Source organism: Vulpes lagopus, chromosome 10 (genome assembly GCF_018345385.1).
Source record: "Vulpes lagopus strain Blue_001 chromosome 10, ASM1834538v1, whole genome shotgun sequence".
Taxonomy (NCBI): domain Eukaryota; kingdom Metazoa; phylum Chordata; class Mammalia; order Carnivora; family Canidae; genus Vulpes; species Vulpes lagopus.
This window is the reverse complement of record NC_054833.1, coordinates 101,992,806-102,015,741: the sequence shown is the minus strand read 5'-3', so window position 1 is coordinate 102,015,741 and position 22,936 is coordinate 101,992,806. Positions and strand designations below refer to the sequence as shown.

The window sequence follows — 22,936 nt, the reverse complement described above, 5'->3', positions numbered from 1 at the left end:
GATGGTTTGCTAGAACTCACGGACTCAGGAAAGTGCACTATGTATTATTACTGTTCGTTGTAAAGGATACAAATGAATAGCCAGACGAAGATGGTCCAGAAGGCTTCCATGCAAGAGCCTCTATACCTGTGGCCTGTGGAATTTGGGTGTGCCACCCTCCTGGCATGTGGATGTGCTCCCCAACTCAGAAGCTCCCCAAACTTGACTGTTGAGAGGTTTTTAACAAGATCTCCTCACATAGGCCGGATTGATTAAATCATTGGTCTGACTGGATTCCATCTCTGGCCTCTCCTCCCACCCCAGGGATAGGACTGAAAGCTTACTTTTTAAAAAATATTTTATTTATTTATTTATCAGAGAGAGCATGCATATAGCCAGGGAAAGGCAGGGAGAGGGAGAAGCAGGCTCCCCGCAGAGCAGGGAGTCCTCGATTCAAGGACCCTGGGATCCTGACCTGAGCCAAAGGCAGATGCTTTACCAAATGAGCCACCCAGGTGCCCCAGAGTGGAAGTTTAAAACCTCTACTTACAGGAGTGGTGTTGCTGGTGACAAGGTCCCATCCTGAAACTATCTAGGGCTCCCTGAGGAATCTTCTCATTAGCATACAAATCCCAAGGGCTTTAGGAACCCAGAACTGCACAAAAAACAAATATTTATTTATTTTTTAATTAGTTAATTTTTTTTTATTATACCATGTGAGCTATTTGCAGTTTTGTGGAAAACACTTGCATTGCAAAGACAAGAGGCTTCCGCAAAATGACGCTTCTCATCATCTCCAGCTCCAGCTGTCCGCAGCAGTCTCACAGGCACACACAGGTTGCACTGTTGGTGCAGGAAGGCTGGGGGTAGATGAGTGGGGATGGGACCTTAACCTCAAATTCAAAGGTCCCATGATGGAGCTCAAGGGCAGACTGGTAACAGAACTGTGGGGTCCAGCTTGAGACAAGTAAAGGCAAAGGAAAAGGAAATCTCCATGAGGTGGCTGGGACAGAGGGTTGTCCCTGCCCTAGAAGCCATTCTCTGGGCCCCAAAGAGCCTCAGACTTAGAAATAATGCAGCAATGTTAGGGTAGAAGAGGGAAGGCCAAAGAGAGCAGAGCAGCTGGGCAGCAACCCTCCACACCCTGAGGATTCTGGCCACCCCTCCCTCTGAAAAGGCACCCACCACTGCGGCCCAAGGGCCCTGAGGACAGCTGAGGATGCTGGGCAGAGTTTGAAGATGGGCAGCTCCATAACTAGAAAACCCACACATTGGGGATCCCTGGGTGGCTCAGTGGTTTAGTGCCTGCCTTCGGCCCGGGGCGTGATCCTGGAGTCCCGGGATCGAGTCCCACATCAGGCTCCCTGCATGGAGCCTGCTTCTCCCTCTGCCTGTGTCTCTGCCTGTCTTTCTCTCTCTGTGTCTCTCATGAATAAATAAATATGTAAAAAAAAAAAAAACCAACAACAAAAAACAAAAAAACAACACACATTATAATTCATTTTGGTATTTTCACATTTTAACCTTGTTTATCTGGGTCAGGGACCATTTATTTGCATCTAACAAGTCGAGGCCCACTGAAGCATCTTTCTAACATATGGTCTGTGTCCTGTCTGCGCATCTGTCAAGGCCATGTGGGCAAGGGGAAGGCTGACTCAGCAGTCCTGGAACCACTGGCTGTGCTGGGAGGGGGCACATGGCCTAGCACAGACCCTTTAGTTTCCCAGCCACCCAACATGCTCTACAGAGAAAGGGACATGGGGGGGGGGGCACCTGGTAGTTTGCCTGAGTGAGTCCCTCATCTCCTGGGGAAATGAGGAGCCATTTGGGAAGATCATTCTGGAATGCCTGCTAGCCCAGCAGTGAAAGTTCACTGCTAGGGATGCAGTGAAAGTTCCTTGATGGCCAGCAAGCTCATCACCATGGCAACCCCTGCATCCCTGTGCTGCCCATCCCTTGGACATCTCTTTGTGAGACGGACAGGGGTGATGCAAGTTTAAATGTGAGCTTGTGGGGCACCTGGGTGGCTCAGTCAGTGAAGCACCTGCCTTTGGCTCGGGTCATGATCCGGGGGTCCTGGGATTGAGCCCTCTGCTCGGTTCCCTGCTTCTCTGCTATTCCTCCTGCTTGTGCTCTCTGGCTCTGTCAAATAAATAAAATCTTTCTAAAAAAATGTGAGCTTGTCTTTTTTTTTTTTTTGTCTTGAAATACTTCAGAAAATAAAGGCATAATGAATAATATAAGAAATGTGTGTCAAAAAAAAAAAAAGAAATGTGTGTCAGCTCCCAATTTAAGATATAAAACCACATCTGTAAATGAAGCTCCTTTTCTTTCTCTGACCCATGACCTAACCCATGAGGTAACCACTATGCTGAGTTTACTGTCTATCACCCGTTCATTATACATAATTATATTTACATATATAATTATATACTCCTTCTATATTCAGTTAAGATTCACATAACATAAAACCAACCATTTTAGTTTATTTTTTAAAAGATTTTATTTATTCATGAGAGATAGAGAGGCAGAGACAGGCGGAGGAAGGAAAAGCAGGCTCCATGCAGGGAGCCCGATGTGGGACTCGATCCCGGGACTCCGGGATCACGCCCTGAGCTGAAGGCAGATGCTCAACTGCTGAGCCACCCAGGCATCCCCCAAACCAACCATTTTAAAGTGTAAAATTCAGTCTATCTGCAGTGTTGGGCAACCATCACCTTCAGGTTCATGTTTTTGAACTTGTGTAACTGGGATCCTATGTTAGGACTTGCTGCTTGCTTTTTGCATCATTATTGCTTATGAGGCTCATCTGTGCTGATGCATGCAGCCCTCCTCATTCGGCTAACTGCTGTGCTGTCCTGTGCTGTGTGACTATTTCACAATCGATCCTTTCTCCTGATGGGTACTGGGTAGATTCCAGGTTTTTACGATCGCCAATAAGCCTGTCTCCTTGCACGGCTTCTCCAGGATGTCAAGCCAGGAGTAAAGTTGCTGCGTCATGGGCTGAGGACAGTTCCAGATTACACATCCTCAAAGTGCTAATTTATGTTAACGTAAGCCTGTCTTGGGGAGCTGGGGGCCAGGCAAGCAATTTAATTATAGTAACCTAACACATGGATAGTGTACTTCAGTTAACGAAACACCCTGAGGTAGGCTGAGCGGTATTCTCCATTCTCAGCAACCTTCTGAACAAGGTATCCGGGACGCAGAAGGACTCCACCCGGATCACAGCACAGTTAAGATTGGAGAGAAGAGGCAGGACAACCCGTGTGTCACACTAGGATGGTGTTCTTACGCAATGGTAATTTCTCCGCACGCCCTCCCACCTTGTACTTAAGCATAGGTCACAGTCTACCCCATCAGCTGAGGTGACAACACAATGAAAGCTGGCTGGCAGACCATGGAGAGGAGACCCTGAAAGACGGTCTCTGTGGTTTGGGCCATTCCCGGCTGCAGGGAAGCAGGTCAGAATCTTCTGGACTCACACATTCCACTTTCCTCGGGGTGGTCGACTTGCCTATGCACCAAGATCGAATCTGATAGTATTCTGGGATCTAAGCTGCCTTAGGAGGGCACGAAAAACAGAAAAGGCTTTACAGAAAAGTCCAGGGGAGGAACTGCGAACACCCCTAGCGAAGGAGGTACAGCGTGAGAGGCACTTAGGTATCTCAACTCTCCAAGGAGCCGGCAACTGGACACCGCCCCCTCCTCCCCGCACTCCCTGGAACCGGCCGCGTCCCAAAGGAGGGCAACACCGTGTACCTTGCTTAGCACAGAAACCTGGTTCTAGAGCACAGCTTATGCCTCAGGGACGCTTCACCAGAGACTGTGTGAACAAGGCCCGGGGGCCTGGGTGAGGCGCTCCTGCCATTGCAGAGTGGTTGGGCCACTGCCCCGGAGCAGTGGCAGGACTGGAAGCGGAAGAGGTGTGCCCACAGCTGGGGTGGACTTCTGCCACAAGCTCTGGGCCCTGCGAGTGCCAGCTGTCATTCTCCAACAGCAAGCTTCTCCTCATCTCGGGTTCACCGTCCCCCTGCACTCAGCACTGCGCTGGGATCCAGAGGGGGAAAGGCGGTCCACTTTTGCCTTCCCCGCCCCCACCCGACCCTCCAGGCACAAGGTGGAGGTGTGATCACTGGTGGTTTCACAGTCTGACCTCAGGCAAGTTTCCTCAGCTGAAACATGAGGGGCATCTGACAGATGGCACACGAGGAAGTGGGACCACTGCACCACTTGCCTGCCAGGGCTCCCATCCCAGGGCCTCCCGGCAGCTCCCGCGGCTACAGCTCCCTTGAGTTCTTCTCACCACCCTCCCTTCTTCCCCGGAGACCATCGCTGAGCTCCTAATTAGAGCACCGAGTTCCTCAGCAAATGGGTGAGCAGAATCGCAGAAGGAAGCTCATTATTCTTTGACCTTACACTATTTGGGGGCAGTTTTTTCAGCAATGAGAAGACATCCGATGCCCTGGAAATCTGACACACCCATGTGGGACAAGGAGAAGACAAAGACTCATGGCACGGAGGATGGGGGCAGGAAACAACTTTTGGGGACTCTCTGCACTTTGCGCTTGGGCCGTACTCATCATTCACACAATAGACCTGGCCCAAGGGCCTGGAGGCAAAGTGCATGGTGCCCCAGCCCAACTGCCTCTCAGCACTGACTCAGCCACTCCACTTGCCCACTCCTGACTCCCGGATAAAGGGAAATCAACAACAACAACAACAACAACAACAACAACAACAAAAAAGAAAAGAAAAGAAAAGAAAAGAAAAGAAAAGAAAAGAAAAGAAAAGAAAAGAAAAGAAAAGAAAAAAAAGAAATCATTTCCCTTAGAGTTGGGAACAATAGTTTTCACTAAATGTAGATGTGAAGAGCCAGTTAAAATACTATCCACTTGTTCTTAAAAACTGGGCTAGATGGTGTCTGCCATGGTTCAAATAGGACCAATGGAAAAGGGGACTCTCGGCTAAACATGGTCACACCTCTGCAAGCCCCACCACCCAGCCTGGTCTCAGTGGGCCCACCAGGAAAGGCCGGGCATTCACTGAGGCAGCTCTCAGGTCACTGAGAGTGAGGTAAGTAGACGGGGGACAGGTGGCAACACTGGCTGGGAAGGAAGGTCCTCCCAGCCCTGACAGACAGGGTCAGGCAGGAGCACAGCCCACCACCCAAGAAGGCCCAAGGGTGGTCTCAGGAGACCCGAGGCCCACCCCACCCAGCAGCCACAGCACCCAGCACCCTGTTCATCATCAGGCAGGGCTAGGAAGACTCCCGTATCCTGCGGCCTGGTTTACACTTAGCAGTCATTCATGTGCCTGCCCCGGCACCAGTCTTGCTGGCTGGTTCCTGTCCCTGGGAACTGAGCCACAACAGTAAGAGAACACAGGGGGTGAGGAGGTCCACAAGATGAGACAAAACGCAACTTGCAAAGACTGGGTTCCAAGTTGTTACAACAAGCACAGGATCTGGGGAGGCGGGGAGCACCTCCTCGTAGACCAGAGGTTCCCTGCCACTACATTCCTGGCCACTGTCAGACCTGCAGAGTGGGAGTGGGTCTCTGGGAGGCTGCCCGTTCTGTCCTAGAACAGCCGACACACTTCTTAGTCCTTTCCTTTAAACAGCTCCATTCTCTCTGGCATGATTAAAAAAAGAACAATTCACGATCAATAACAAATCCAAATAGAAGTAGAGATAATAGTGTGAAGGACTTGCTGGATTCCTCAGGTAGATTCAACAATTATCAATACATGGCCCATCTCTCCTCCCACTCCTTGGTGACAATTTAAAGGACCAAATGGAGACAAGTCTGTAGATTTATGACAAAGAATTGAGTGTTCAGGTACCACTGTTTGGCTGACCTATTACCCACTTTTTTTTTTTTTTTTAAGATTTTATTTATTCATGAGAGACACAGAGAGAAAGGCAGAGACATAGGCAGAGGGAGAAGCAGGCTCCCCACAAGGAGTCCATGCAGGATCCAATCCTCGGACTCCAGGATCACACCTTGAGCCAAAGGCTGACGCTCAACCACTGAGCCACCCAGGCGTCCCCCTATCACCTATTCCTAATTCCACTCCCCATCTCCCACGGCAAGTTTTTTCAGCCTCCCCTCCAGCTGGGGGCAGGCAGATGATCCAGCAAAGGCCAATGAGATGTATGTAAGAGCCAGCTTTGAAGCTGCTTTTAAGTCTCACTGTAGGATGATACATGTGTGCACATAGATACACACGTGCATAGGTATTAGCCAGAAGAAGTGGCTTCATCAATATTATGAACTTAGTTTAATATAAGTCACTTAAAAATTTATTTTTTAAAGATTTTATTATTTTGAGAGAGAGAGAGAGAGAGAGAACACACAGGGACAAAGAGAGGGAAAAAGCAGGCTGCCCGCTGAGCAGGGAGCCTGATGTGGGGCTCAATCCCAGGACCCCGCGATCATGACCCAGGCAGAAGGCACTCAACTGACTGAGCCACCCAGACGCCCCTTAAATATTTTAAAGTAATCTCTACATTCAACCTGGAGCTCGATCTTAGAACCTGAGATCAAGAGTCACATGTACTAACTGAGTCAGCCAAACGCCCCAATGCAGGTGGCTTTTAAAGAGGTTCTATGGAGGCAGCTGAAAGGCAAATGAAATTATTTGAACTGTGAAAGTCTGGGAACACTGAAGTAAGGGTGCACAAAGTTGGGAGGAAGGGCTTCTGTAACAGGAATGGTGTAAACAGCTACACACTCCTTGACAAGCTGCCAGATTCTGCCAAAAGGGGCTAGACTTGAAGGGCTTTTTATTTTACTGGCTGCGTGGAGTTTATGTTCCACTTGGTGCAAGGCACACGGTGAGGGTGTCAGGATAGCTTGCATGTGGCTTGGATAGTAAAGAGTGGGGTTCTCTCAACTTCCTTTTTGGTGTTTTGCTCTTTTGATATAAAAGAACCCAACTGCTTCTGCTTGCAGCAGCCTGCCTAGTCTATAGGGGAGGAGAGGGAGAGACTCTGATGAGCCTAGCGCTTTCTGAAGTCTGGTGGCTGGTGGCAGCCACTCAGGACGGGGGCCCAGTCCTAGTTTTGGCAGACTGGTCACTAGGCTGCTTCCCGAAGGGCTTTCTGTAAGAGATGCATGGATGTGTAAAAAGTCACTGAGTGGAGATCAGATGTGTACAGTGAACCTGCTGGGAAAAGATCCACTAACTCAAAAGCAGCAGAAAGGAACTAACCTTTGCACAGCTGTAAATTTAATCCAATGCAGGGCACAGGAGAGAAGCCTGTGTTGAGGGCTGGGAACAGAAACTGAAGTGCAAATGCACACGCTGCAGTGCTCATTGATTTTTCCAACTTCTCTCCACATACCTTGGAGCAAACCCACCTGTGTGAAGAACCCAGCATGCTCTTGCAGCTGCTGTCCTGATCTTGTAGGCTTCAAAGGCATGAAGATTTGCTAAAGAAGAAAACCCCTAACTTATGATGGGCTGAGCACCACTTATTCTGTGGGATTCCAGATCGTTTCTCAAACCAGACGAGGAGCCGGCTCATATATGGCTGCCGTAGTATGAAGAACTGTGTGAGAGAGCCAGCGCTAGAGGCCCTCAGGACTCAGAAGGGAAGAGGTGGTAAACAGAGGGTGATGCCCAGAGGCTGACATGTGGCAGGACTGGCATCATCTCAGTCTCAGCTGTGGCTCCTGAGGGTCTGGATGCACTTGCCCTAAGTGGAGCGCTGTCTTGTCTTACCTTAGAGGACTTTCCTGTTACTCCTGTATCACTGTGCAGGACTGTACTGAGGCCTTACAGGCCATCTGTAAGCCCTCAAAGGGCTTCTATTACCACTTTTAAAATCCTTTATCAGAGTGGATGTGAACAGACAATGTGTTCAAACATAGCCAGTAAACTACCTTTCTGAGTAATCAGGTCCATGACCCCATAACCATGTAGTATCGAGGATCAGGTCTTGGTTGCCATGATCTTCTTCCCATGAATTCAAGGACTGGATGGGGGACTCCAGGTATATCATTAGCTCGTCTCAACCATATAAGGTACTGGTGTTACTTGTACCATTTACACACCAGGAAACAAAGCCTCAGAAAGCCAAGCTGTGGTCAAGGTCACACTGGCTACACGTCCAGACAGGCACTGGCTTCCAGTCTTTGGAACTCTACCTTCCCCTTAACCTGTCCATATTGCTCAGGACACCCAGACACACACACACCCCAAAAGCAAATTGTGGGGTTTTACTGCTTTATTACTACGAAGTTTGGAATTTAAATTTTCCTACTGAGTATAAAAAAGAGTCTTTCAGAGTCTTTGACAAACAAAAAGAATTACTGAGGTGGGAGCACATCTTAAACTGACTTGAACTCTGGGAAGAGGAAAAAGGCCAAAGGGGGGAAAACATCCCTAATTCAGCAATAATGCATGCTTATTTTCAGCCTGACCTTACACCAGTGAATAAGAATCCCATTTAGGAGAGAGGAAGAGATTAGGAGAGAAGTAGCAGCGGAACAAGAACAAAACTGCCAAGGACTTGGCATTCTACCCACATTAGTGAGCAGTTCTCCCTGGGTCTCTGGGGCAAGGCCGACTTCAGAAAGAGCCCAGAAACGCACCCTCGGGCTGCTCAGCTCTCCACCCCAGGGCCAGCCCAGGCAGGCCTGGCTGGTGGCCTTTGGAGAATAAAGGGAAGGCCAGTGGTGCCCTCATCTTCACCAGCCTCTCATCTCGCAGGACCAACTTTTATTTTTATTTTTTTTAAGGACAAACTTTTAAAAGTAAAATGAATGAAACACATGAGATCAAGATACAAAGACAGAAATCCAACGTAGAAAAAGAGACCTTGGTGGGAACAGCTGATGAGAAACACTGGAGACATTTCACAGATGCACCAGAAGCTCACATTGTAAACAGGATTAAGCTGTTGTTGATTCCCCCCCATAACATCAGGGTTTCATTTTGCTCAGCCTGAGGTCTCGCTCGATTTCAAACTGCCTGTGGTCCACTCGGTCTAGAAAAGCCTTCCTTTCAATGTACCTAGAAGAAAATACAAAAGGTTTGTCAGCAGACTCCTGTAGGAGCACAGCGCCCCCCACCCACGGAGGTGTGAACTGTCCACCGGCAGGATCACTAGCTTACAGCGAATACAAGTAGATGACCACAGCTGCTGACCACAGTGACCACCCACGACTCACTCAGTAATATCCAAACCACTCATATTTGGTCTAAACAACGATGCTTCTGGTTCAGATGTCACTGAAAGTAAAACGAAAAGGAGAAAGCAACAACCTATCCTGGGTTCAAACACTGCTGTTCTGTAACAAGGTTTTAGGGACAGAAGCACATAGGCTTAGTCAGGCATGGGTTCAGTGGGTAGCTAGCTCTGTTTCACATTAGCTAGGCTGCACTGGCCAAGGACTGAACATCTCCGAGCCTCATTTTTCTCAACAGCAAAATAGCGATGCCGTATTTCCTGGTCTTAGTAGTGTGTGGAGTTGGGGGGCCAGGGAAAGCTATGAGTCCTGCATATGTACTATACCTCCAACTGTGGGAAAAAGGTGCATCTGAAAACGGGAGAAACAGGGTCTTTGTAGAAACTACTTCCTGGGGCTGCAGGGAAGCTTCAAGTGGGCACATAGAGCACTCCCTTTCAAGGGGTTCCACTGTCTTCAGTGCCCTCCTCTTCCTTCCCCTGCCGTTCTCGGGTGTCCTCTGCCCACTCCGGTCCAAAATGCCTCCCTGAGGTCTCTCTAAGGGAATGAGAGCAACAGCAGCCACCCATAGTCCACATCCAGGGCCCCTCACAAGGTCGGGGCTCTGTGCCCTAACGGGGGTCAAGTTTCACAGACATGGCTCCCCCAGGTCCTCATTGGGCAGGGCGGGATGGGAAGGAAGCGGGATGGGAAGGAAGCGCAGGGCAGAAGTGGGCAGGGAAGGAGGAGTGGCTGGCGGCTTAATGAGACACAGCTGCATTTTAATGCACCTTTACGCCATAAAGTGGGTCGTGTCTCGCCTGGGGGAGGGGATCTCTGCTGCTAATTAATCTACCGAGAGAGCAAAACTGTCATTGAAAACAGGAGACATAATTGAATCTCTGTACTAATTTTTCTTTTGTTGCACTGTATAAAATGTGCATCTGTCATCACAAAGTCATTATGTTTAGGACAAGAACGTTACCAGGTTCAGGAGTCTGTGTTCCCTTGCAGAGCTGGGGCACTGCATGCCCTGCTGTGGCACCCTGCTGCAGCCCATTCCCATACCTTCCTGCAGAGGCCCAGGTGGCTCTGAGTTCAAACCCTGACTGTCACTTGCTAGCTGTGTGACTCTGGTAAACCACCTAATTTTGTCAATCTTGTTTCCTAATCTAACAAGAAAGAAAAATGAATTCTGGGCTGCTTTGTGTACTGAATGAAAGAGTGTTCATAAAATGCTTTAGCAGAGCAGGTGCTCAAGAAAATGGCAGCTAATGCCACCAACGTTTTGAGAGGCCAGCTTCTGCCAGGGTCCCGAAGGACAACAGATCTAAAAGGGGAGCAGTCAGGTCTCTTGATGGGTATTATCAGCAACTAGGTCAGGGATCAGGAACTAAGCTATTGACTCTACACCACCAACCAGAGGCCAGAATGATTGGAAATAACAGTAGGGCCTGCTCCTCGGTTTGACATAACCCCTCCAGATCAGGCCATCAGATTTAGTGAGTGAAACACAGGATGCCTGGCTATGTGTGTTATGGCCAGATACGGCTGTATCTGGATTTCAGATTCCTTGGCAGACAGGAAAGCCACAGACACTGTGGACCCCCTTTTGATAAAGAAGAAGACAAGCTGGCCTTCCACCGATCACCAAGGGGCCCTCAATTCTCCAGAGGGGATGCTAACCAAAATTGACCAAAGGACTCTGCCATGGCTCAACCATCATTCCCACCACCCCCCGGCCTGCCCACCCCAGCTTAGCTGAACAGCCCTGGGTGAAGACGGAGATGGGAATCAGTATTTTGACAGCCCTAACTATCCCCTGATGCTCAGCAGGAAAAAAAAAAGGGTGCACACCCGGGCTACAGGAGAATTTAGGGCATATCTCCAGAGAGCCGTTACCCAGTGCTGTCAGAGAAGGAAGAGGAAGTGTGTGGGCTTGAGCATTTGTGGTCTTCTCAATTTTCCCTTAAAGAGGAAGTGATACTTAAATTAGGATGCTCACTGAGCATGACTGATGGCCTTGCAGGTTCCCTGAAGCTGTGCTGGGTCCAGCTGACTTTGAGACTCTCAAGAGTAAAGGCAGGCTGGGCACTTCACAGGCAGGTGCAGGCAGAGCTCAGGTTTAGGGAAGGGTTCAGGCAGCCAAGAGGGGCACAGGTGCAGAACACAACTGAATTCTCAAGGGCAACCCAGACAAAGGCCATCAAGGCAGGCCTGGCGACTTCATTTCCCCATTTACAGCCATCTGCAGCTGCTAACAGGATCCAGCCAAGAGCTGGCCAGGAACAAAACTTCTATTGGATATGGACCACCCCTCTCCCCAAGAGACAGGAAAGGTGCTGAGGATGAGAGCGGGTCTGATATTTACTATTTGACTTTGGGCAAGATATTTAATTTCTCTGCCTTATTTTTCTTCACTGTAAAACAGGAATAAAGATTGTAATGCCCCTCTGACAATGCAGTGAGCCTTTGAGAAGTGCTTTGTAATAATAAAACAAAGAACAACTGAGCATTGAGAGGTGACTGTACCACTACAAAGCCTCAGAACCTGGGATAGCTGGAACAGGGGCCAAGAGACCAAATGCCCCAGAAGAGCAAGGGTTTCTGGGGAACGCTGCCTCCTCCATGGGGTCCCACGTAGATGGCCTATTTAAACTGAACTTCAGGAAGTTTTCAGGAACAGTAAGCTGGTTAGAATCCCAGAACACAGCCACCAGCAGACAAGTGAAATAGTGTTTTTCTGGTCTGCGCCCAGCACTCCTGGGGACCCAGCCTGATTGGGCCCAGTCCACCGGGAAGCCGAGGCGGGGGCGTAGGTAGGGTGAGAGCATCATACCTTCTTGCTACTACTGCTCTAGGTGGCCCATTTAAGAGGAAGCTGCTCTTTACTTTCATTAATAAAACATGCTAATAAAATCAAAACCTAAGGGATTTTATTTTATAGCTTTTCCTTTCAGAACCAGGTTAAATAAAACAGGCTCTGGTATCTTTTTGATTTTTCAACCCAAATTACTTTTCTGATACCAACTGTTTGAGATCCAGGCCTCCTCCCCACTGGTTAGGGAAAGGAGGAGCACATGGAGGTGCAGGGACATGTGAGGCAGGTACCCAACTGAGGGCACTGCCAGCTGTGTTATGACTGTTCCGAGAGAGCCAGCATTCAGTTCCCTGAGCAAACATACACATGCACATACACATGCACAAATGTGACAGGCAGCATGGGTCAGCTTGGTTCCCAGCTCTGGGAAACAGCAGGCATTGGAGGATGTCTGAAGATAAAGCCCTGTGATGGGTGCAATAGGACAGGCAGTGTTTTGCTTGAGAGAAGCAACCTGTCCAGTGTTGCACAAGCCTGCATCCCCCTCATCCCTGTGGAATAGTATATAACTTGTAAACCTCTTGAGGCCCAGAGTAAAAGAATGGTGATTTTAGTGAAGCTTCTTCACTGCTGTCCTCCCATCTCACCAGGCTGTGCTGGTTCTGAGTAACTCCTGGGTGGTCATGGAGGCAGAATGACTTTCCCTGGGTTCCTTCATGCCTCTCCATATCATCAACACACCTGGTTTCCAATTGTTGTGTTCCTTGACCTTCAATTTGATGCCAGCTGCAGCCAAGCCATCCCCTTGGTCTCTCTACCTCAGCTGGCCCCACACACTGCCAGGGTGCCTGGATGATCAGCTACAGGGTTAGAGCAAGCAATGCTAGAGGCTGCTCCAGAAATGCTGAGCCAGCCCGGGAGTCCGGGGCTCAGAGGAAGAGCAGCCACTCTGCTGTGGAGATGATGGACCATCTTGGGTACTGGGATTTTAAGCAACTCTGCTGCCTGGAAATGATGCCTGGACAGAGACATCATTCTGGTATATCATGCCCTTCTTTTCTGGGGGGCTAATTCTAATCCTACTAGGTCCTAAAACAAAGCCATGATTGTCTAGTGGCTAGTGGGACAGGCATGTAGACAGTGAGATGGCTCAGCACCTGCTCTGGGTTGGGTCCTCTTTTGGGGGTGAACCTGGCACTGCCATTGGAGGTCCACTGTATATCAACCAGAACACGACACGCTCCAACAAAGTGATAGGGCTGACAGTTCCTGGGGTGTGGCTAGAGTGGCATCTGAGTCGAACTCCAAGTGACAAAAGCCATCATGAAGGAGCACTGGGAGAAACCCTACAGAGGCTGTCATGAGAAGGGGAAAAGGGGACATGAGGTAGGCAAGAGCCAACTCAGGAAGAGCCTAGAATGCCAGGATAAGGAACTGAACATTGACTTTTAGTACCACTGGGGGACTTCCAGTAGGGAACAGAGGAAAAGTTGTATTTTGAAAATCCTTTTAGTTACTGTGGGGGAGACTGCAGGGAAGGGACAAAGGGAAGGAGGGAGCACAACAGATCTGTGGCTTGTGCTGGAGCAGTGGCTATGGGGCTGGACTCAAGTACTTTCTGAATGAACTGTCTCCTGGACTTTCAGAATGTGAATTCAAAGAGGAAATCAAGAATGACTCCTAGGTTTTTCTTTTAAAAGTTGGATGGTGATGGTCTCATTTTCTGACTGAGGAAGGAATCTTTTTGGAAAGGATACAAGTGTTCGGTTTTGGATGTTAGGTTTGATGTGTGTCTTGGACATGCAAATGGAGAGGTCAACCCAACAGCTGTTATTCAAGGAGTCTGGAGTTCAGTCCAACAGTGGGTCGGGCAAGGAGAAATTTTCTGGGAGTCATCATAGTGGGGAACCTCAGCCACATAACTAGTGAGCTCTCCTGGAGTGTGGGGTTTGCAGGGAATGTGAGGACGGATGGCTGCCCGGAGCTTAGCCCCGAGAAGGAAGAGACATGAGCCAGGGAGATTGGAGGAGATGCCCCCAAACTATAGCTGCCACCTCTGTAGAAAGTATTCTGGAAGGGCTGGCAGGAAGACACCAGGAGGGAATTTAAAAGAGTAAGGCACCTAGCTTTCCATTTGCAGCAATGCCCCCTACAGTGAGGTTAATAATGGCAGATGGGAGAAAGAAGAGTGGGCAGAGGACTCATTATATTTATAAGCGCACCAGACATCTCCCCTACTTATTTCTCATGATAAACTTGAGAAGTATAGTACACTGAAGAGTTTCTACCTTATAGATGAAGATATGGACTAGAGCACATGGCAGGTTGGTAGTAGAGCCAGGACAAATAGAGTTTCAAATTTTTTTTTTAAGATTTATTTATGAGAGAGCAAGCACCTACACATGCCCATGAGTGAGTGGGGGTGTGGAGAGGCAGAGAAAGAGGGAGAGAATCTCTAGCAGACTCCCCACTGAGCAAAGAACCCAACAAGGGGTTCAATCTCATGACCCTGAGATCATGATCTGAGCTGAAACCAAGAGTCAGACATCCAAGCGAATGCACCACCCAGGCGCCCCAGTTTCAATTCAGTTTTGTGTAAAATATAACATACACAGATTAAAGTGTATAAAACAGGCAAGACAAATGACCTGTCATAAAGCAAGTGCTCATGTAGCCATTGCCAAATCAAGAAGCGGAATGCTGGCTGCTCAAAGGAGGCCCCTGCATAACTCTTAGGCCAATGCCGGTCCGGCCAGGTGTGAGCTTGCTTGCCTTTTAAGTTTCTGTGCCCTTGACATTATGGTCTAGTTGTGCCTAATTTTGAACTTGATATAAATAGACTTATACTGTGAATTCTTTCATGACTTGCTTCTTTCACAAAATGACTCAATAGACACACTGCTTTTGCCTGTTTTTGACCTTTTATATAAATGGGATCATACTGCAAAGAACTCTGTTACTCTATTACTGGAATTTAGCCATGTTCATTCTGGTTGCTAAAGAGTAACCCAATCTGTAAACTGTTAAAAAGAAAACCTGAGGCCCAAAATGGTGTCATTTAGGTTAAAGCCCCAGGTTATTAAACCCAGACTTAATAACTAACTTCACTGCGGTTTCAACCCTCTAGGAATGTAACCTTTAACCGGTCAGTGAGGAATCTTCTGGTCAGCACCAATATGTCACATGGGCCTTCTTCAACCTCCAAAGAAAGATGATGCAATCCACCTACTGAAACCCTCTGTACACAAATGGAGGTGACCTCACCTGAAATAATCCTTTTTTCTATATATGACTTCCTTGTCCTCCTTTTAAAAATCATTCCCTTTCTGTAGTCCTCTAGAGCTTCCTTTTTCTTGGTAGAGAGGATGCCTGATTCAGGAACTACTGCATAAAGCCAATTCGATCTTCACACTTTGCCTACTGCATTACTGATGGATACTTGAGTTGTTTCCAGTTTGGGCATATTATGAAAAGCACTATCATTGAAATCCTCACATCTGTCTTTGGGGAACACACAACTGAATTTCTGCTGGGAACACAGCTGGGGCGGGACTGCTGAATTGCAGGGAGTGACTGCTGTTCAGTTAAGGTCAGGGGGACATCTGGATGTGAACAGTCTTATCTCCCAGATGCATTGAGTGTTTCCACCATTATGAGGCGATCACTTCTATTTCTGGTAACACTTTTGTCTCAAAGTCTGTTTTGTTTAATATCAGTATGACTATTGACTACTACACCTTTCTTCTGGTTCGTGGCTGCATGGTTTATCCTGTCTCTTTTTTATTTTCACTTATCCCAAATCCTGCTGTTTCTATATGTCTCTTTTAATCAGTATATAGTCATTTTTTGTTTTCTAATTCAATGAAGGGTCAATCTCTGGCCCTTCACTGGAGTGCTTAGTTTATTGATGTCTAATGAGAGTTCTAGTAAATTTTCTGCAAAGAATGTAGACAATGGAAGTATCAGATACAGATTTTAGAAATTATCTGGTCCTGTGCCAGTGGTTTCTAGATACCTTGTCTCCTTATGTGCATATTTGAAGATGGCAAAATTGCCTTTTAAATAACTGGACAATAATAAACATATATTGACCAATCTAGCTTCAAATTCTATCAAATCTTTACAAGGGGAAAGATGTGTTAGCATTTATTGAACTGGAGTTACTATCAAATCATAAAAAGCATGACCTAAGCTTTTAATCTCAATACAATCTTATTTTAATCAGGACTGTGTGCGTAAAAAAAAAAAAAAAAAGGACTGTGTGCGTAATAGGAATATTTTTACCACCAGTTATGACTTGAATTCTTATATAAAAGATCAATTTAAATTTGGTACTTATGAAAAGGCCATAGTCTTATAAAAATATATGGCAGAGGTCAATCAGTACTCACAGGTAGGTAGCTCTGAAACCACTTGGTTTCAGCAAAGGTCACTTTTATTCCAGGGGTACACCTCTTGGGGTTCTCCACATACTCCTGCAGAGTATCCCCCTCCCAGGTGATGACTTTGCTGCCACTGGCATCCCTGTGAGAGAGTTTAGGGGCCTGACCTGCCTGCCCTCTACCCAAAGACCTTATAGGTTTGGTTCCTATGCTTCTTTCCTTCCATAGCGTGCCACTGGGCACACTTCTCAGGAGAAATCTTCTTGTCCTTCTTGACATTTCCTGTTTTGAAATTGGCTCTCTAGTTATGTATGTGTTGGAAAGGCTCAGCCAGAAGCTGGTTGTCTTGCTCTAATCTCTGGAATTGTGATGCTATGGTCTAGTGATTCTCAACCCTGGCATGCATCAAAAGCACCTGAGGGGTGAGTTAAAAATACAGCTATCTGTGACTCTTGATCCAGCAGCTCTGTACAGGAGTGGCCTTGTTACCCCAACTCTGAAAGCACCCCTGCAAGATGATTCTCAGGCTTAGCCAAGGTAAGAAGCAGAGCTACAGCCTGTTCCCTGTACAAGGGGTTGGGCCCCTTAATCTGCCTGCAAGAGCTAGGAAAGGCATGTGAGTGGAGGTGGGAGCAGGCACTGGAGAGGGAAGGTAAGAAGAGCCAGAGGCAGAGCAAAGAAGACATCAGATCCACACTGGAGAAACACAATCAGATTGGTGGAATCGTTGGGTGGGGCAAAGAGGTTCAGAGAAGGAGGGGAAAGCAGAGTACCTAAAGGCTGCACACTATTAGTGGTTCCCTAACCTAGTTACGTGATTTTCTATCACCTGAAAAGTCCTCATTGGGCAGACAGATGTCCTTTTAATCTTGTTTTCTCTTTCAGTCTACATTTATTAACTCTGTCTTATCTTCAACAGCATCATCACTTCCTTTTATAAGACCTCGATTAACTTGAGCAGAAGGAACACTGTCCGACCCACATAATCAATACTCAGAGGACCAATAAAGTGTTGCACACTGGCAGGCCTTCTGCTGCCTTAGATCACTAGGCAAATGTGGAGAAGAGGAATGACCTGTGAGTAACCAGAATAGAGTCAGAGACAGGGATGTTTGGGGCAAATGTCAGAGGCCTTCTCTGCATAACACTGACTCCTGCCTGTGCTTTATCGTGGGCCTTCCTCAGAAGACATTGGCACTTTAGCCTCTATCCTGTGGCATTCTATCTTTGACAGAGTGATTTTAGGAGCCTGATAGTTAACCAAGCTCATAAAGTCATTTAAAACATACTGAACAGCTTGTAGGTTCATTCAAATGATCTTGAAGCCAAATTTAGAAGTATGACCCCCAAAATAACCCCCTCACCTGTCTTTATTATAACTTAGCTTATAAATAACCTGAATGACTACCATTTAATTATGCTTTTATGTGACAGGCACTCTGCAAAGGGCTTTATGTACTTTATACACATGTATGTATGTTATACATATGTTACATGCATTATTTTATGAGATCTTCACACTCACCTCCAGTGTGGTACCATTATCCCAATTCACAGGCAAAGGAGCTGAGCCTCAGAAATGCTGTGTGCAGCATGGAAAGCCCTTTCTGGTGAGAGGCAGGGGCGGGGAGGACCCAGAGTTATCTGATAAGCCCCAAGACACTTCTATTCACCATTAGGGGCAGAGAGTGATGATCTTGAGCCATGGACCCTGATCTACAGCAACTTTGCCTCTTAGCTCCTTCTGAGGTTCCTAAGTACTCACCAAACACTGTCTTTCTTGGCATTCCTAAATACGGGCCTATTGACGTCCTCTTTGTATTCCAAATTGAAGAGGAGGGGTGCAAGTGATAGTCTGGGTGCTGAGGGCTGGCATGTCATACAGGTTGAAGCCTCAGCTTGGGTCATAGTGACACAGACAAAAATCCACGAGATGACAATATCTAGGCACTCTTGGCTCTGTTCTGGGCTGGCTTCACAGAAGGCCAAATCATTCAGATCAGGCTAAGGCTGACAGAGCCAGATCTGACCATGTGATGAAGCAAGGTGACTTACAGTTCACAGAAGCTATCATTCGGAAACCTCAGCCTGGCAGATGTGTCTGGCCCTGAGAGCAGGGCTGCTCACATACCACCCCACCTAACCTCGTGACCTTCAGTGTTCTCACTAAGAGGACCTGCTCCCCAGAACAGAGCTTTACCGACAAACCAAAGTACTCACATTTTTTGTTTCACCATGAAAAGTACCCACTTATTTAAACTGGGTGGCCTTGGCCTAGTGGCTCAGGTGGTTAAGCATCTGCCTTTGGCTCAGGTCATGATCCCAGAGTCCTGGGATGGAGTCTCCTATCAGGCTTCCTGCTCAGTGGGGAGCCTGCTTCTCCCTCTACCTCTCCCTCTGCCTGCTGCTTAACCCTGCTTGTGTTCTCTGGCTCGCTCTCTCTCTGTCAAATAAACGAATAAAATCTTAAAAAAAAAAAGAAAAAAAGAAAAAAAGAAAAAAAACCCTGGGTGGCCTGTCTACAATAAACTATTTCAGAGTTTAGGATTTTCAGAGGAATAGAATCTACTATTTCTTACCCTTCCTTCCCTCGATTGTGGATGGCTAGTTCTTCACCAATGCCCTCCTCCTCCTTGAAGCTCTCCCAGTCCAATTTGGATTTCTCTAGGGTGCTCATCTTCTGCTTCTTGGCTCCAATTTTCCCCAAAAGGCTGCTCATGCCACTTGATCTTTTTAACCTAGAGAAAGTGGAAAAAAATGAAACATGAAGCATATAAGAACTGTCAGCTTTCGATTCACATTTTTTTCTGATTAGCACAGGGCTCCCGAGATTCGAGCTATTTATCTTAATGGAATCCATTTTTATATCTAGGGTACTTCTTGCCTGCTGTGGAGAATACTTAAGTAGACCAGAATTCAAACGCACTTTTTATATTTAACATCTCTGACTGCTCTAAGGACCAAGGAATAGGAAATCCTGAGGCCCTCTGTATGCTCTTATGACAGGTCTCTGCTTGCAGGGAGGGAGAAGAGCAGCATGATTCAGACAGGGCTTTGGAATCACATGCCTATGTTCATATTCCAGCTCTGTGTGACTTTAGGCTACTTAAACACATCTGCCTTGGTTTTCGATCATCTACCAAGTGAATAGTTACTCATAGGGCTGTGGTGTATCTTCTATGTAAAGTGCTTTACGATATCACCTGGCACAGAGTAAAGGTGTAATAAATGTCAGCCATACTGAGTCAGTCATCTTTTGTGCCCTAAAACCCCAGGGAATACTTTTTTTTTGAAAAAAAATTTTTTTTACATTTTATTTATTTATTTAGATTTTTATTTATTTATTTATTCATGAGAGACAGAGAGAGAGAGAGAGAGAGAGAGGCAGAGACATAGGCAGAGGGAGAAGCAGGCTCCATGCAGGGAGCCCGACATGGGACTCGATCCTGGGTCTCCAGGATCACCCCCTGGGTGGAAGGCAGCACTAAACCACTAAGCCACCCGGGGCCACCCCAGGGAATGCTTTTAAGAAAAAGAAAAACAGATCCCAACACTGATGAGCAAGAAGTCACAGTATCTTAGAAGGATTCTAAGATCAGTTTCCTTTTGACTCCTGTTGAGTCAGGACCCTGGATTTTCCCAGGAGGTGGAGAACATTCCTCACCCTGAAAGGAGGGAATATACAGCCTGTGTTCTCCCTGCTGGTGACTCGATCATGGACTGTGGGAGAAACCCCACATGCCAAGTTCAAGTCTTGGCAGGTCACATGTTTCCAGTCATTGTTAAATGCAAGAGAAAAAAATAAGGAAAATAGAACATAGCTAGTTAGTAAGAAGGTGGTATTAGGGGAAAGGAACATGGTCATTGGTCTCTTTATGAAACTAAAATATATCATATACCATGCAGGAAACTGGGAGTGACTTTGTTTTGCTAGGATATATAAGAGAGTCAAATGTGTACATCTTCTTTGAGCTAACATCACAAGACCTACTGACAACATCAGTAGTCATACCTTTCACTTGCCTACAATGCTAATTCTCCAGGTGCTTTACTATTTTCTCTTCTTACTCTCACAATGGCCTGTGAAGGAGGATCACTGAGTTTCCAAACAAGGGGAGGAGTCTTCAAGAGGATCTAGTGTCACACTAACCCTTCTGGAACCCACCTCCCTGAAGCACATGGACTGCGAAGGATGCCCTGTTCCTGCCCCGGAGTGGGTAGACAGGCCAATGTCTACACTGAACACAAGACTCTTGGGGCTAAACCACGACCCTCCATACCCCTGTCCTATTCATGTTGGTCTAGAGGATGTTAGCTTCCCTGTTGCGGTCATTTCCCACCACACACTGTTAGCTTTACACTGACTCAGAATAGGCTGGGCAAGCATCATCATCCTCATTTTGAGTTTGACAAATAAACAGAGTTCAGAGAGGTTAAATGACACAACAAAGGTCAAGCCAATAGAAAATGCAGAGCCAGGACAAAGTTAGGTCTTTCTGATTCTCAGTGCAGAGCCCTCCCTGTGCTGTCTCATGTCTGAGTATTTGAGATATTTTCTCACAGTCATTTTCCTTCCCAGTTTGCTTTAGAATTTTCCAAACAGCTCTTTATGAACTTTCAATTCACATCTTCTAAAAATTCTTTTCTAGATAACTCACTCCCTACGATAGTCTCATCAAAACACAAGCACGCACACACACATGCATGTACACACGGGCAGGCGTGTGCACTCAGGCTATATTTACCAGGAGCAGAGCATGAGTGAGGACATAGAAACTTAGAATGTGTCCCCAGTTCTCACCATTATACACTCTCACCTGGAGAGCTGCAGTTTCTTCACTGGCTTCCCTGACTTCTGCTTTGTCTCACCCTCAGTCACGGGCTCCACCATGGCATCTATTTCACATACTGTCATTAGGGTGAAATTTTCTAGAATATACAACTTATCATGTCTTTCTGTTTACATGTCTCTTCCCTAAGCCCCCACTCCCTTTTTAAAAGAATTTATCTATCTATCTATCTATCTATCTATCTATCTATCTATCTATCTATCTATTTAACAAAGCATGAGAGCACAAGGAAGGCAAAGAGCAGATGGAGAGGGAGAAGCAGGTTCCCCACTGAGCAGGGAGCCTGATTCAGGGCTTGATCCCAGGACCCTGGGATCACAACCTGAGCCAAAGGTAGACACTTAACCACCTGAACCACCCAGATGCCCCTCTTCCCTGACCCTTTATTGCTCTTACAATGAAGACTATTTTCCTTACCTTGCAAAATTCTTGCTTATCTTCCCTCAGCATATTTACCCTTGCAATCTAAGCTCCAACCATAGAGCTATAGTTCATCTCCCATTCATCTAGTCTTGTCTTAGCTTAGAGGCCATTTCCTTCTTGGACGCTGCCCCAATCTCTGGATGAGATGCCTTCTGCTGGTGTTTTTAGTGCACCCAGTCCTTCTAGTGCTCCAGTACAGCACCAATCCCTCTCATAGCAGATGCTTGAGGATGCTGATTCTAGCTGCTGCCATACTGCTCAATCCTGAGCAAGCTCAGAGTCACTGCTGACAACATCCATCAAGAGCATGCACCCCAAGGCTTTCTTTTCCTGCCTGCAGGGCCTGCTCTGACCCTGCCTACAAGTCAGAAGCACTACCTGGCCTGCCTGGCCGTGTGATGGAGTTCATGCCATTGGGGCCAGGCTCATGAAAAGTTCTGATGGCAAGGAGCCCTTGCAGTCCTGGAAACATGCTCTCATAGTGGCTTTTCTTCCCTCCTCCTCTCATTCGCTCTACCTCCTCACTCCTACTTCCCAAGGATGGCTTCCCAATGAATGACCTACACTAACAGACTTATCTGAGGTTCTGCTTTGAGGGGAATCTTTTTTTTTTTTTGAGGGGAATCTAATGAAGATGCTTAGGAGCGACACTATTCTCTGAGGGTACACGGTACGCACACAATAAATGTAACCTGGATCACAGAAACAATTAGGAGAGAATCAGATCTCTGTAGCTCAAATAAAGGGTGTTCACAACACTTTTAAATTGAGGGATTCTAAGGACTATAATTTTCATTTGCATTCATTCACTAATCAGCTCTTAATCATCTAGAATTTCTGCTTTTACCTGGGCAACACCACAGGCTCTGTACACTATCTCCCATTCTCAGCCTATATAGCTCTGACACTATTCCCAAATTATATAATCTTTCTGACAATTCACTTTGAGAGATCTGAGAAAATAATCTTTTGCTACATAGCAGTGAAAAGAGTTCCAGAAAAGTAAAAAGCCATAATCCCTCTTTGCCTTGTTTACTGCTAAACATCAGCAAAATGTCACCAGTACTAATATGCTTTAAGAGAAAGCTTCCAGGTCTGCTTTCATTGGGTCACGAACATGGTTTATGATTCCCTAATCTGAAAGTCTTGAAAGCAAAATTACCTGTCTTGTATTTGAGGCTAAATCAAAGTGAATGACACATTTACAGTAGCAGCCAAAACATGCAGAAGCTCATCATGACAGCCCTTTCTTCCTGGAACCTGGCATGTGGGGTTCCTGCAGGCTTTTGAGCGCTCACACTCATC

At 46.8% G+C, this 22,936-nt stretch overlaps 1 protein-coding gene across 1 annotated transcript in view; it reads right to left on the bottom strand.

The window, feature by feature from the left end:
- Positions 1 to 8,197: 8,197 nt before the first annotated feature.
- The window catches only part of CFDP1 (craniofacial development protein 1), a 129,347-nt gene continuing 114,608 nt past the window's right edge, over positions 8,198 to 22,936 (bottom strand). Inside the window, exons 6-7 of the mRNA XM_041771819.1 lie at positions 18,938 to 19,096; positions 8,198 to 9,000 (exon numbers count right to left, since the gene is read on the bottom strand). Coding sequence (XP_041627753.1) covers positions 8,910 to 9,000; positions 18,938 to 19,096 — 250 coding nt within the window. The 3' untranslated portion in view covers positions 8,198 to 8,909. The remainder of the gene's footprint in view (positions 9,001 to 18,937; positions 19,097 to 22,936) is intronic.